The sequence below is a fragment of the Enoplosus armatus genome, chromosome 15, assembly GCF_043641665.1.
Source record: "Enoplosus armatus isolate fEnoArm2 chromosome 15, fEnoArm2.hap1, whole genome shotgun sequence".
In the NCBI taxonomy this organism is placed as follows: domain Eukaryota; kingdom Metazoa; phylum Chordata; class Actinopteri; order Centrarchiformes; family Enoplosidae; genus Enoplosus; species Enoplosus armatus.
In genome coordinates, this window is record NC_092194.1 from 13,092,336 (window position 1) to 13,108,630 (window position 16,295).

Consider the following 16,295-nt stretch of genomic DNA (forward strand, 5'->3'; position numbering starts at 1 on the left):
TGTTCCCCTCCCTCTCTCACCTCCCTTTTGGTTTCTTCCCAAACTCTAACATCTGGAGGAAAATGATTGCTCTCGCCACACTGCCAAGACGACTTATCAACAATTCCACACCCTCCAGAAGCGGACGGTTAGAGAGGAGGAAGGAATGAGTACTTGTAGCAAGCTTCAAAACATCTCCACACTAAATAAATAAGTGACAAGAAAGTTTAATCAATTCAAGTCAACTAAAGCAAATTTGGAAGCTGAATTGGGGAAAGAAATGAAAACACATGGGCAGCAAACCTGATTCCCATGTTTTCATACACTAGACTATAAATCATATCGACTACCCCAGCAAAAATTAAAAATACATGTATGCCACACACACACACACACACACACACACACACACACACACACATCTTTTTCATGGAAAAACATGCATTAATCAAGTACTACAAGGAAAAAAACACATATATACACACACACACACACAACACATAAACACATTAAACCCTTTTCATTTTTCAATGGCAAGACCATATAGCAATACTACAGAAAAAGCAAACAAACATAAAACGCTACACAAACACATATAACCTCTTTCCATTTCTATTTCATAAAAAGCACCTTTAAAGAGTGTGCTGGAGTAAGTGCTGCATGTCCTTTCTCAAATTCACTGCTGCATTTTCAAAGGCAATTTTCTTTTCCTCTGCCTTGCTCCTCTGCTTTTGTGAACACATCTGCCAAGGGAATCAGGCCTCAACTGTATTTCCCTTTCCCCCAAAGACTAACAACGCAATCTCCTGAAACTCTCCTCTCCGACTGTCTTATACCTTCACAACACTCCCGTAAAGCCTCTTTATTTCTCCTTTACTCCTTTGCTCCCTTCCTCACTCCCAGACAGCTCTGTTAGTGATGTGCGCCATTAGTCATGCTAAACCACCAACACACTAGCTCATTAGCATAGAAGTGAACCTGACTCCAGTCAGATTATTACAAACGCATCACGGCTGCTCCGCCCCATTACTGTCAATCACACAGCTTACTGAGGTACAGTTGAAAGTGGCACATTACAAAGTCAGGAACTAACTCTTCTGTTAATACTTCACTTTCTGCATCATAACAACGCTCATAAGAACCAAGGTGTCAGAGCAAAAGATCTTCCTCTGTTTTGTGTAGCATTGGTGGGTGCACAGTGTGTTACTATATGGTTACAGATTAGTATTAATTTAGTTGGTAGAGGCTAGTTTACTTCCAAAGCTTCTATGGGGTTATCCATAACATGCAAAATAAGTATGGGTGGCCGACGCGGTCTGAGCCCTGGGATTGGCCCTGGCTCCTGGACCTATGGGGCTTATAATAGCCTTTTATTGTGCTGGAGAAGAGTGAAGTGGGCAGCCTTGGTGCTCTGAGCTAGCCCCATCAATATCAACTGACACGCATACACAGAGTCAGTGCCACCGACAGGAGAAAGGAGAGGAAAAGGACAGAAAGAAAGAAAATGTGTTTTTCTACCAGCACACTGCACTCTCTAGAACTGAAAAAAGAAAAAAACAGTTTTTCTCTCCCATCAAAAGCATTTCTAATAGTAGTACAAGGGGAAAAGCTGTGTGGAATTTCTGAGTGATCTTGTTTATCCTCAGAAACTGGGCTGGTATTCCATGTAACATAACAGCATTAAGGGCGGATTAAACTTCATATAAATAATCTGGGAAAATATATACAGATTTAACAACAAGATTTAGGTATATTATTAAAGCTTGTTGGCCTGCTCCAGGTTTGACAAACAGATGATGTTACAGGCTAAGAGCAGGAGGGATCAGTCAGTCCCACCATGTTGTACAGCCCAACAAACAGCTGTTTCTCCAGTCCCCTCTCTCTCACAATCATCTGTTCCCTGCCTACCAATAAAATTTCCTCTGTCCAGCCCATATTCCCAATTTCCCCTCAGTCTATACTTTATTTATCCACTTTTATTATATTTCTCTTTCCACTTTCCCTCTCCTACCTTCCTTTTATCCCTCATTTCCCCAGGCTGCCAGACGGTGTATTGTTCTGTCGCTGCGATCCTTTAATGCCATCCAATCGAGCAGGGAATATCTTGAAGGGATTTGGCTAGGGATGATTTGGGAGCTTTAAATACTGGTAGGGGATTTGCATCATTCAGAGATCCTGACTCGGAGCTGATCACCGGAGCCTTCTCATAAAACAGGGATCTAAGTACCTCCCGCAAGTAGATTCAAACCTTTGGATGGATCTACCTGGACATATGCAGTCAGCCCAGGAACACTTTGAGACACCTTCCTTGGGTGTCCTTGGCTTATCAGGCTCCATGCAACCTGACAAAACTCCAATTGTCAGTCTCTGCAAAGGTGCAAGCCTCAGTTCAGTTGACAGATTTTCCAAAAACCTCCATACTTACTCTAATTACTCACATCAGCAATGTGAACACGCAAGGCTGATTATGGGACAGATCTGAGAGTTCAGTTCATTCACATGAATCTGAATCTTCTCTACACTGCACTGATTTGGATCACCGGCTGGCTTGCAGAGCCAAGTCAGTTCTGTGTAAAGCCCCTACAATGCATTGCTGAACAGGATGTTTTATTTTCTGAATATGGTAGTGTTACAGATGTTGTGTGCCTTCTCTGCCAAGAAAAAAAAAAGGATTTCAATAGAGCTTTTTGAACAGAAAAAATAAATGTTTTGGTTTTAGTTTTGCTGGGCCCCTCTGAACAAAACCCAAGTTCCACCATGGGAAAACCAGTCAGTGCAATAGACAGCAAGTGAAGTATTGCAAACATCACTGCTAACAAACAATAAGTGTGGAAGAGAAAAGGGGACAGCGATAAAAAAAAGAGAACCCAAGTGAGATAAAAAAAATAGAGACAAAGCTTCTACACCCAAGAAACCATGGGAGAGGCAATGAAAGCCATCAGTCCAGAGTTGGCTGGTGGGACTGAGAGAATGGAGTTTGAAATGACTTGAGTGACGGCTGGCAAAGCAAGGAATCACAGACTGTAGGAGCTGAATTTGCCGGGCGGCCTTTGGGCTCTCTAAACGCTGAGCTCTACACAATCCTATTTTCCTGCTTAAACACTGGGACACACTGTCGCTGGAGAGGCAGAGATGAAAGCATTATAAGTGTGTGTGTGTGTGTGGGAACACACACACGCAGATGTTGAGGCTTGGCCCTGGTAAGGCCCCTGGGGAAGTTCAGAAACTACTGTGGGTGGACAATGTATTTAGTGGAGTGTGTGTGAGAGACAATATGCGAGAGTCTCAATCAGCATGGGACCTTTGGAGATGTAGGGTCCTAACTGCTACCTATCCCCTACAGTCAACCCACAGGCATATGCACACATGAAAACATCCACACACATCTGCATTTCCTTGCCTCTCTGTAAGGGGATTAAGGAGACCTTCAAAGAGAGGCAGAGAGATTGGCTAGGGGCTTGCAGGGTCCCTTTCCTTGCCGCTGGAGGGCCAGGGCAGATTAAAACTGCCTGGGCCTCTCGGCCTGCCTTGTTACCCGCCTCCTCTTCCTGCTTACTGTATTAGGACACTTGAAACCCCCCCTGGAGGAGCCTAGCACAACCAGGTGGATTAAGAAGCAGGTTATTTTACAATGATGTGAGAGACCTTAGTGGTTAGGGACCTAAGTGCATGTGTATGTGGGTGAACTGAAATTAAAAAGGACAGTACAAGGGGGCAAGGCAATTTTGTAAGTGGTGCAGAGGGCCTGTGTACATAGAATGCACCTTCACTGGGGATCTTGGCTGACTTCAAAATCTTAATGAATGAGACAAGAGAAGAAACAGGACTAATTCCCCTTTGAGGGAAGAAATGAAAGATGGATTAGCAGCAGGATGATGTTTCAAGGAGAAATAAGGGAAGGAAGACCTCAAGAGAGAGTGTAAGAGAGAAAGTGCTAATTGTAGCGTGATGAGGCTGAGGTTTGGTTCAGGACAATGGATGACAAGTTTCATAACCTGAGGACACAGAGCTATCACCGACAATAAGTGACTTGGGCTTGTTCTGCCACTCAGAATTCACTTTGTTTGTTTGTATTAGTGATTAATTGTTGACCGAATAAAAATATATCCATCTATGGCACATTGGTTCCATTTGTGTGGATATTTTCAGCAGCTGGATAACTGCAGGTTCAGCATGGTAGGTGAAGCTTACAGTGACGAATTACATTTAATTTACTTGTTTATTCAATTTACAATTCAGACATCTCTAGATTGTACACAACAGTAGTAACACATGTGCATGTCGCTGTGCTTCTCTCCTTTGTCCCCAATTGTCCACACCAGTGAGTCAGTGAATGACAGAGGGATAAAACAAGTGGGGGAAGGTGAGGAAGGAGATGAAAGATGCCATTCAGCACAAATGTTATTGCAATCTGAATCTTTTCCCCGCTTTAGAGTTTCACCATTTCCTGTGGCTGGCTCCGTGAGCAGACTCCTGATGCTGAAGAGAACAGCAGGCAGAGTGAAATTCAAAGTCACACTGCCTTCTTCCTTGTTATTATGTCACCATGTGCGTGCAAGCACACATTTCTGAAACACAAGCCCCACAACAACTAATGAGCATAACATACGTCTGCCCCTGGAGCGATGCACATAAGAACTTCTATCCATCAAAATTAAACACAATCACTCCCATGATCACAAAACCACTGCAATCAACTGTTTTTTGTTTGGATGCTTTAAATTGTTGGAAGTTATATGATGATAATTAGCATTTATTTAAATGGCATGCAGCTTTATCGGATTGTTTTTCTGTATGGATTTTTCAGCAACATATTAGGACCAAGTCGTAGGGCTAGGAAATTCAAGAGGAGGAGGACAAGGCTAGGGAAGATGGCCAGGCTTAGGCAGGTTGTTCCCTGCAGGGGGACGGTTTCTTTAGGGTTAGAACCACCTGTCTTCACCCCAGGAGAGCCATAGAGCTGGTGATGAGGAGGGATGGGCAGATGGAGATGTGGCAGGGAGGGATGGCAGGGGAGCAACCCTTGGGCCGAGACCAGACCAAGTCCCTCCTGTTGGGGTTGAGCTGACAGGAAGGACTTGGCACACATGGAAAGAAGCGCAATAGTTACCGTATGTAGTACAGCAATAACAAGCTTAGACCAGAGGAATGTGAGCAACGTGGGAATCATTAAAATGAGGTCCAAACAAGTAACAACAGAGGCGTTTTGTGGCAGATCCTCTTCACACAATCTATTGAAAAAACATCTTGATAGTTTTATAATGCATCAGAGGCTCTCCGTCATGCTTTTTTGTGTGTGATTGGCATAGTTGAGACAGACCGCCCCAGCCTGTTCTGTGGTTTGTAACCTGTGTGTTGTTAACAGGATGTGGTGGCCTTCAGGCCACTGCAGATACGGTAATGGAAGAGAGTGGTGAATGGCTTGTCCCCTCAATCACCCAGAGAGAGAAAGCGAGCAGCGGAAAGCAAGAGAGAGGGCAAATACACAAATAGAGAAAAGATAAAAGACACACTGAGGGGAAACGGAGGGTGGGAAAGATGGGTAGAAAGAAAGCAAGGGAAAAACAGAAGAAAGAAAGTAATACAAAAGGACCAAGTGTACACCTTTACTTGTACTCTACTGTAGGTGACACAAACAAACAAAAAAAGAGTGATGTCTTTCAATACATGTCATGCAGTGATGTTGTAAATACCTTATCCTAGCGCAGCTACAAATGGCAGTGTTGCAAAAATGTTTTTTCTTTCTTTCTGCACTATCATGTTCACTCAAAAAGACCATCCCAATTAAGGGGGATGATAGAAAACATTTGTTGGTAGATAAAGACCAAATAAAAAGTATGCAGACAAAATATGTGCAATATATAATGTGTGCCAACCGCCCTGGTCTTCTAACGTGACTTACCAAAGAGAGTGGGATGGTGGTTTCCCTTCCTGCACATTTCTGAGCTGGTAAATACAAAACTACTCTTTTGTCCTCTCTTCTTCTCTCAGAGGTACAGAGGTAAGACCCTGGTAAAAATAGCTCCCATATTCTTCTGCCAATAATTGTGTGTGGGTCTTCTGTGTGATGTGACAGGTTATTTTCAACCCAGTCTGTACTGGGATGCCAGTCAGGGTCTTCCCTGAGCCTACATTCAGGTGTTTGAAGTTCATGCCACCATTCAGGCCGGAGGAATTAAGCATTTATTGTTGTTATGTTGTGGTGTCTGGAGTGCAGTGGACAAGTGGCTGCTGGACCTAAGCTTACCAGTTATTTAAGTAACTACAAAGTTCAAGAAAAAAGGCTGGGATGTATAAATGTCTGCATGCATTTTTCACCTGGCATGACCAATCATGGTCACATTAACCAGTCAAATGACATGCAGTAGTAATCATTATTGGCATGTCAGAAAAGCCACATCTGTTTCCTGGGGCAAAATGGCTTAAGGGGTCAATTCCAATTATCCACTTATCACCTGTAGATCATTAATCAGAGGTGATTTATACATCGAACAGTTGTAGTGTTTGCTCTCCTCTGCTCTCCTGGTAACAGGGTTTCAATAGGTGTCTGTGAAGTACCTGTCTCAAATGTATTAGCAGGGCATCCAAGGACCAAAAGGCTGGATAAATGAGTACAAAGAGTGTGAGGGTGTGAAGATGGATAATGATGAAAGTGGACGTCAAGAGGATGGCTAGAAGTCAAAGGTCACACAGACTCCAGGCCTGCGCCAATCTCTACTGTTTGAGTGAATGGAATGTATAAAGACTACACACACACACACACACACACACACACACACACACACACACACACACACACACTGCAGTCAAAGTAAGAAAACAGCACAACAGCATTGAAGGAGGAGCACAGTGATGCAGTCTTGCCATCTCAAGTAGAGGTCACTAAGTCAAGGAAGCCAATTAAAAAGATGATTAACATTCATGTGGGAGATGCAGTGTCTACGTGCAGGTGGGTTGGGCTCTCTCTCTCTCACACACACACACACACACACACACACACACACACACACACACACACACACACACACACACACACACACACACACACACACACACACACACACACACACACATAATGAGAGCAGTGAACAGTGCAGTCCAGCACGTTGTAACTGTGGTGTCCTGGGAGGTGGAGATCAGGAGGTTAATATGATCCAATCCAACTCCTTCATTAGCCTGATGAAGGTAATAACAGCCTACAGGGACAGAGAGGCTGCCAGGTTGACTAAAACTATCTACCTACTGCCCGCCTGCCTGCAATGCCTTCAAGACTACTTGAGCTGGCTGGCATAGTGAGATAACATTTACATGCGCACAAACGTCCAGTACATGGGACAAGAACAGATATTGCAGTCTTTATCATTCAGTGTGGTGTGTGTGTGTGTGTGTGTGTGTCTGTCACCACCTTTGCACCTGTACTGCAGACCTTGCAGCAAGGTTACAGGCGACGGTATGGGGCAATCAAAGATGTCCATGGATGATAGAATTACACAAACTAGTTTCATCACACCTCAGCTGTTACTCCCATACTATGAGCACAAAATTTTGTTTTATTATTGCCTTTAGTAACTAACATAATGTGCATCAAGCACAGTCAAAGGCACACACCACCCAAGCCAACCAATCAGACCCTATGAGAAATGTGAGCTTCTGTTCTTATGGATATGGCTGAATATCATGCAAGACAGAGGGTGTGAGGGTGGAGGGTGTAAATTAAGAGCAAATAAGAGGAGAATGGTAGTGATAGGTAGGCCTAACAGAGAATAAACATCATTAATTGGAGAGGCACACATGGATGGATGCAGCCAGATGGTGTTTTGTACTCATTTGTCAGACACCGCTGACAGAGAGAGAGAGAGAAGGAGAGAGCTAGAAAGAGAGAAAGAAAAACAAAAAGAGGTGTTTATTGATTGCAAAGTCAGTACACAGACTTCCACTGTTTAAATCTAGCTCTGCTTGTTTTGCATCATCTTCTGTGCCTGTCCTGTCTGAGTGGTTCTGATGGTGCTGCCATTGTAGCACTCTGCCAAGCCGGATGCATACTGCCGAGTACAGACACAACACCCCGCAGATCGCCAAACTTGGCGTCCATTAAGGTCCATCTGTCTGGCTTTTACAAAAACACCATCTACTCTATGTTCTTCCTCAAAGGTGGTCCGTAGCAGAGAGAGAGACGAGAGGAAACAGACAGGGAGATGAGAAGCGACAGAAGGCTCAGAGGAGCAAGAGACAGGAATATGAACAAAGGGGCGAGCATACCGGTTTGCCCAAAAGAGAAACGTCTTGGCCTAGAAGGACTACAATGAGATTGGTGAACCAAACATGGCAACGGATGGCAAGCTCTAACTTTGTTTTCCACTGCCAAGGCATTCATAAAAATTTTGAAAGAAGAAAAGTGGAGCAATGAAATAATTTCCATAATGTGGACTAGAACTACATAGTGAAAAAAAAAACTAAAAATAGAACTTTCAAAGAGGGGCAAGAGAAGGAAGGGGGGTGGGGGGGGGTGGAGCACAACAGGGAGCAGTAAGCTGGAGCAAGAGAGCAGGACTGGGTTCCCACCGTGTTGCAAATGGAAAGCAGTGCTCGAGGCCGCTGGTCTGCCCAGGCTGTTCTTTGTTCTCGGAAATGACAGTTTCATTCAGGGAGACGTGCACTTGGCTCTCCAGGGCCAAAGTGCCTCTGTGCCAACCAGCTCTTTCTTTTCTCTGTGTGCTGTTCTCCCTTCAAACCTAACCTTTCCACGGCTTCTCGGGTTCTGTGTGTGTGTGCGTGTGTGTGTGTGTGTGTGTGTGTGTGGCCTGTTACCTCTTTTAATGTACTGTAGGTACCTTGTGGCGGGTGCCTGCCGTCACTGCACTGAATCAAATGTAGAGCAGTGTAGATAGCATTGTCTGGAGCTTCCTTTATTGGACTATCTCACATAACTTAAGTAGCATGATGTGGCTTCAGTTCTCGCTAGAACTTGTACAGGATTGTCCCTACAAGAACCTCCTCTTTAAGATCTTATGAAATCAGTTCCTGTGGATCAAATAATACTCACAAAAGAATAAACTTTTCATCAGTATAAATATTCTGTACGTAGCTGGTTTATCACTACAGAGCATAACAATTTTATCTCTCAGAAAACATGGAGGTGCTGTACTGGGGGGTTGATTCCAGGGTAACATGTTTACGTTTACATTTTAGGATCTGGCCTGTTTGGGATTTTTAGTTGAATGCAACAGAATTATAAACTTCTTTTTCTAGATCAGCAACATTGTAACTGAAAATAATGCAAAGCCATTGCGCCCTGACAATTCTATCACACTAGAATTATTGCCTACAACAAATGCTAGAAAAAGAGAAAAGCAGAATGGCTCAAGGGACCTCTAAACAAAGCCCACAAAGCATGAATATGTACTGTAATCCTATGACAGAATACGATGCTACTGTCCAAACCTGACTAGTGTGTACCAAGTTCAGCAAAATTGTATGGACTCCTTAATTTATCCCCAAAAGAAACACTACATCCAACTTAAATTGGGAGAGATTCAGCACACGTACCTAAAACTAAAATGTTTACACAAAGACGTTTCTAGCACTCTTAATATCTAATAGGAAAAGTTGTCTTGAGGTGAAAGCACTCAGGGTTACTTAAGGACAAGGCCTTTGTCTGGTCCCAGATGGCCTTGTCCAATTGCCTTGCCTGTCTGTCATTTTCCCATAAGCCCTTCAAACAGGGCTGTGACCTGAAGGGACCAATGAGAATTTATTTTATCCCTAACAATGTCCAGTGCACACACCTGTCAATCACACACACACAGAAATGAGCACATGTGTGCATAAATACACAAATAGACACACAAAAACAGAAATACAGCCAAACAGAGCCAAATGTGCGTACGGACACAAACAAGCTCAGCGCCACCCATCTATCGTCAAATCTGCCAACGCCTTCCTGCAGAAAGAGATCTGAGATAGATCTAAATAAGCTGTCATAATGAATGATCACATCGCTGCTGGTCACCTACACATGACACCATAGACCGACCAAGAACACCTTTAACCCGGTGTGTAAAAAGCATACAGGGTCGGCAAGGATGGTGTAGTTTAATTTAATTGTCGTTATGCCTGTTAACCAGTACAGGAAGAAGCTTGTCGAGTTCAGAGCCCAAAAATCTACTAAAATGTAAGAGATACCCTGCTGTTTCTCTCTTGCCCCATTCCTTTCTCCACCACTCCCACACTCCGTATAACATTCTGTGCTTTTAAATGAATTTCAAATTAATTAAATTTCATTTTAATGCATCTCGACTAACATAATTATTAGCGATTAAAAAGTAAATCAACACTACATCACTCAGAGACGACTGCTGCTGCACGGCTTGTGGGGAGACATTAAGAAATGTTTTACCTGTGGCCACATCCTGCTTTGACAATTTAAAAAAGGGGTGTGGGCAAAGGGTGCAAAATGCTTAAATGTTTCAAACCATATCAAGGAGCACAGCAGTGATTTTGGGATTATTTATCCAATCAAAGGTCTGTGTCTCTGCTGTATTCCATGTTACATGTTTGGCCTTTCAATGAGGATTACACTAAAACTGCTTTAAAGCCAAAGACCAGCTTGATACAAAGTCGTATGGATCTGTGGCACCCCATGTGCATACACTTGCCAGGCCAAGTCGTATTACACAACAGAACAAGAAATTCATGTTTTGCCATCCAAGCTTTGTTTGACTTGGGGAGTACAACTCAGGAAATCATTAACAACATATGGCTGTAATTCAGATGGATTTGAACTTAAGCATGTGTCTGTTTAAACAAGTCAGCTGAGAGCAGATTCTTATTTGGGATGGCAATGTCATTCTACATATCATGGAATATACACAAGTCAGGTTTTCAGTCTCTCTCACAATTGCCCAGGGCCTGCTGTAAATCACAGGACAATACTTGCCTGTAGGTCAATCATTATTGCTCTCCAGCCCTTCTAGGGGCAGAAAGGGGAAGTGGAATGGGCCAGTCAGGGTTTATGCATACAGCTTTGCAAGTATCTGTGTAGAGGTTACCTAAAGTGCAGTAGGGCTCTGCTGCCGGCTCCGTTTGAGGGCCTTAACCAAGGACTCAAGGGATGAGCGGAGCATTTTAGTTAGGGTGTATGTGTGTGTACGTGCATGCATGTGGAAGTATTTTTCTGGGCATGCGTATCCATGTGCATGTGTATGAGTGTGTGCTATTGTGTGTGTGTACTAGGGCAGGATCAGTGGAGTAAATCCACACTTGAAAGAGTAGCTCAATCAAGCTCTCCCACCGATCTCCCTCTCTCTCTCTCTCACTCCCTGTGTCTCTCTCATCTTGCCGATGTTCCCCTGCTCCCAGTTCATGGAGAGTTGAAGAGTTCACAGAACTAGGGAGCAGAAGAGTGCTACCAAGGGCCAAGAGGAACAAGTGTGAACCTTCAATACTTCCCACCAGTACCCTCTTCCACGCCAGTACCCTCTTCCAACTGTCAGTCAATCTCTGAGTGAGTAGCAGCCATTGACAGGGCGTTATACGTTGATATTCAATATTTGCTCAGCTACCATGTCAACCACTGAAATGTTGATGATAAAGATTGAGACATGGACAAAACGTATGTAAAGTTACACTTTGGTAGGTCCCACAACTTGTAAGTACACGTTATTGTAAAATGCAGGAAGTTAGTTTAGTGACTTTGAACAAATCTTCAAAACAAAGTACATCCTTCAATGATCAAATTAAAAACATTATTGCTAAACAATATTCTATATACGATGCAATTCTCTCACCACATAAACACTATAAGCCTGACTGTGACATCACAGAGTTTAGTTGGTTAAGAACAGGTTTTTCAACGCCAGACATCCTGGCACCTAATCCCAAGTGAGTCAATTATGAGATTATTTAGAAACAAAACTATCATTACAAAGCCTTTAACGTCAATTTAACACAAGGTTTGCAGACAAAACAACCTTTTGGTTTTCACTCTATTCTTCCTCTTTGTTTCACTTCTGCAGCTGGGTCCTCTTCAATGACAAACAAAGCATGTTCCTTTAAAGGGAATAAAAAGCATGACCTCATTTAGTTTCCTGTGCGATTTAATAAAGGCGATTTTACGCTGCCAAATGTGGAAAAGATGCCCTTCATTAGAACAGTGCGTACCCAGCGTGTCCATACTTAAATCCAATCTAGTTTAGCATGATAAAGGGCATTACTGCCAGCCAGCCAGCCCTACTGCCAACACACTCATGACGTGTGCATGCACATGCACGCAATAACATGAAGAAAATATAGAGCACTAAGGGGTTCATGGATAGATAATGCACCAACCCAACATTAAGGGACAGGACAACCGGACACTTACTGAAACTACGTTCTATTGACATTTAAATCGGTCATACTCTAGGCCAGCGTCAGGCCATTTAAGCATTACCTTCTCTAATCAATATGAAATAATCAGGTATTGATGCAAGCACCGAAAAAATATGTTCAAATGCAAATATTAATTGAAAATATACTTTGTGGTAATAAGCTTTAATATTTGGAATATATATAAACAGAGCAGACAAATGTGCCTTTGATATTATTATATTTCAAAACAAGGCAGGGACATTTTATGCTTCAAGAATCAAAGCATTTAAAGGTGAATTTGAGAGGCTCAGATGAACACACAACACACAATGTCTATCTAATGGAAGGATCTTTTCATTACATTTAAATGAACAAAGATGCCTTGCTTGAAGGAAAAATTGCCTCTGGTGGACTGCTATGGGTCATTAATAAGCTTTATAAAACTCTTATTTGAATTAAGGGCAGAGTGAAACTTTTTATGAGCAAGATTTCATTAGTGTCTCAAAAGAGCTCAAAGCTGCTTTCTTGCGTTTGAGAAATAAAAAAGGAGAGCTTCTCCTTAACCCAATAAATGGTTCAGGTCTTGAATCACCAGACCATCTTTAATGCTCTTGTCAGGGTGCACAATGCGCAGAGATTTCTAGAAAAGTGAGGAAAGCTATTTTTGTGGCACTCCATTAAGATGAGTGTAAGCTGCAGAGAGCTGTCATTGACTTAAAAAGGACGCCAAAAGGGGTTTTGTTGTGTATGTGTCTACACGTGTATGTTAACAGTGACTCATTCTGCATCACTCTTTAGAACATTGCCGCTTCCAGAGATGGCTTCATCCTCAAGTTTGTGTGTGCACGCAGATATTTGTGCGCGTGTGCATGTGAAAGTGTGTCAACATCCTCTGTGTACATACAGGCTGTGGAAATCTGAAACACTCAGAAACAAAATCAAGTGCCTAAAGAAGTGACAGGCAGGCTGAATAGAGACAGGCAATCCTTAAACAAGAGGACATGAATTGAGCCGCTTTCCACATTGTCAGGCTGGGCTGAGGCCTCGAGACGGGGACCAACAATCATACTAGACAGGAGACCCAGGCATGATGGCACCTCGTGTCTGACCTTACATCCATAACCGACAGACGAGCTGAACAAAAAGTTACAGTTCATGGCTTTAGATAGAGCCATAACAAAGTTAGCCTGCATTTTCATATGATCAGATACCGTTGATCCTTTTCAGGCATGTCTTCAGATTAAACTGTGTGGATATAGATGTCTATCATTCCACAATTTCTTGTTTAGTCTTCCTGCCCCATTCTACTCTTTGTGTATTTGTTCATAACAAGGGGGCTCACTTGCCCCGTGGTTGCAGAAAGCATCATAATTCTGCTTCTGAAAAATTATAATAAGCTGATAAATTGTGTAGCTATATCTAGGGCAAACATCGTCCTCGCTGCATTAGTTTCTCCCAATGTGAAAGAATGTAAATCAAGCACACATGTAAACATAATTCTGCATTTACGGGATTAAGTGCATAATGAAAAGCAGCTTAACAACACTGCGTGCCTGGCATTGGCTTGCCCCATTTTCACAGACCACCAAGCCCTGTGCATTGCCACCTGATGGCAAACCTGGGCCTTCAGCTGCCATGCCCACCTGGTCACCACAGTTAACAGGAAAAATACACATTATATGCCAAAAACCTACCAGCAGCCATCACCAGTGGTGCACGGTATGAGGAAGTTAGGGCGGAGGGGAAGCGGAGATGAAATGTGGCAGTCACAGGAGGTGTGTGCAGCTAGCTATGTTTTTCCACTCCGCTGGGGGTACGGCCAACCTGTTCCCCTAGTCTATATATGGAAGTAAACAGGATGCTAACAGTGGGATAGAGGTGGTGTGCCATATGTAACCCCATTGTGCTGTTGTTTGGACTAAGATAGTTGAACATGGAAAGGCCTCTCTCAGCACTACTAAATCAAAGCTTTAATGTTCTTTGTGTCAGCTTCCTTGGAAACTAAAATAACATTACTTGTGAGAGCATTGAATAACTTATTAGGCCATAAGCAGCTACCACTGTGTGCGTGATGTGTGTGGTATGTACTCACAGCAGGTACGAGGAGCTTCTTGACCTCCTCCACTGCTCTCCTCATCTTCATCTCAGCTCTGGCCTGTGAATCTTCCACTGTGATCAGGACATGAAGGTCTTCGTTTAGGTGTTCCCAGTTTGGCTTCCCTCTGTTCTGCTCCTCCTGGACAGAGATAGAAGGAGAGCGAGAGAGATGGTAAGTGAATGTGACAGTGTGGGTGTGTTGGAGCACAAGTGCAGTAACACAGCATATCAGAGGAAGCGGAGGCGAGAGGCAGGCATACACAGAGGACAACGGGGCCCTGTGAAGAGAAGCAGGATGACAGGAGCGGCCCTTTAGTCAGCTATTTAGCTTTAACTTTGAAAGGACACCCTTCTTTAATAGATCCCTCGCTTCACAGAGACAAAGACGACAGCTAGCCCTGCAGCAATTAATATCAGTGAAAGATGGATGGGTGGAGACATCAGAGAGAGAGACGGATGGGGATTTTTTAAGCCACACCAACTTATCTAGCACAAATGCAATTATAATACATGGATATAGTTCGAAGTGCCGCAGGATTGTGTGTGAAGGTGTACAAGCGTGTGCCTCTGTCTCTGACTTGTGTTTGCTTGGACAATGCTGTCCGGTTAACAATAGCTCTCTGAGGGAGTCGTTTTCCCTCCTGAAAAGGCAGCGCCAAAGCACTCAGAGGGCAGCAAATTGTAGCACTAGCAGTACCTGAAAAGCAAAACGGGCTGTATTCAAAACCAACACCACTGCTCGATAGCCTTTCAACACGGTTAAATAGGAAGCCGTTTCACGATTTGAATTGGGAAGGCTGAGGTTGGGAAATGGTGCACAACGTTTTACAGGTGTGTCTGTGAAAAGGTAAAATGGGATATGTAGAGACAAATATGGAGTAGCCTTACATTTGCAGATGTTTTTTTTTTTTTTCTTAAACACGCTTCTCCATTTAGCAGAGCTACTTTCCTCTTTCTTCTAGTTGCCCCGCTGACAGTATTTGCAGCGAGCAGACACAGAGCGCTCTAAAAAGCTTTTGAGGTTGTATCGCATGTCACTGTACAACCATGAAAGCCAGCGGTTTGAAAGCCGACTACTTCCCCCTGAGGTGAGGAGTTGAGGTGTAGGTTGTCTGAAAAAGACACAACCTCAGATTCTTTAATGTGTGACACCACATTAAAAATATTCATTATTGATTAATCTTCAGATTATGAATGATTAATCAGTGTGAAAAAAAAATGCACATCACAATTTACCAGAACCCACTTCTTTTGTCCAACCAACAGAAAAACCCAAAGACTCTTTATTTGCTATCATAAATGACGAAGAAAAGCAGCAAATCCTTACATTTAAGAAGCTGGAACCAGCAAATGTTTGACATTTTGCTTGAAAAATGACTGAAACGATTAATTGCTTATCAAAATAGTTGGCAATTAATTTCTTTCGATCGACTAAGCGATTAATCATTGCAGCTCTAATTATAATGTTTTTATAATGTTAACACTTCACTGATTTTGTGAAGACAAAACAGAAATGTCCAAAGGAATGTAACTAAAAACTATTTCAAACCAGAATTGCGGGAGGTCAGAGTCTCAAACCACCTCAACTTCAGATCACTGCTCATTTGTGAGTCGGGAGCCACTGTGAGGGTGTCTAATTACAAACAATGCATTGCGGTGCTCTGCAGGGGTCCACCTGACATGATTTCAATACACTCCACGACCACCACAAAGTGAGAGGGAGCACGCACACATACACACAATGCTTAGAGCTTGAGCTGAGTGCCACCCACCTGCTTTCTACTCCACAGAGACCTGTTGCCATGGCACTGCTCTTTACAACACACACACACACAGAAAAAAAGTTCAATATTCCACTCTCGTTTTCCCCT

At 43.1% G+C, this 16,295-nt stretch overlaps 1 protein-coding gene across 7 annotated transcripts in view; it reads right to left on the reverse strand.

Moving 5' to 3' along the window:
* The window catches only part of qkia (QKI, KH domain containing, RNA binding a), a 71,705-nt gene that overhangs the window by 10,881 nt on the left and 44,529 nt on the right, over positions 1-16,295 (reverse strand). For all 7 annotated transcript variants that reach the window (XM_070920135.1, XM_070920131.1, XM_070920137.1 and 4 more), the window contains exon 4: positions 14,420-14,563. In XM_070920135.1, the coding sequence (XP_070776236.1) occupies positions 14,420-14,563 (144 nt within the window). The remainder of the gene's footprint in view (positions 1-14,419; positions 14,564-16,295) is intronic.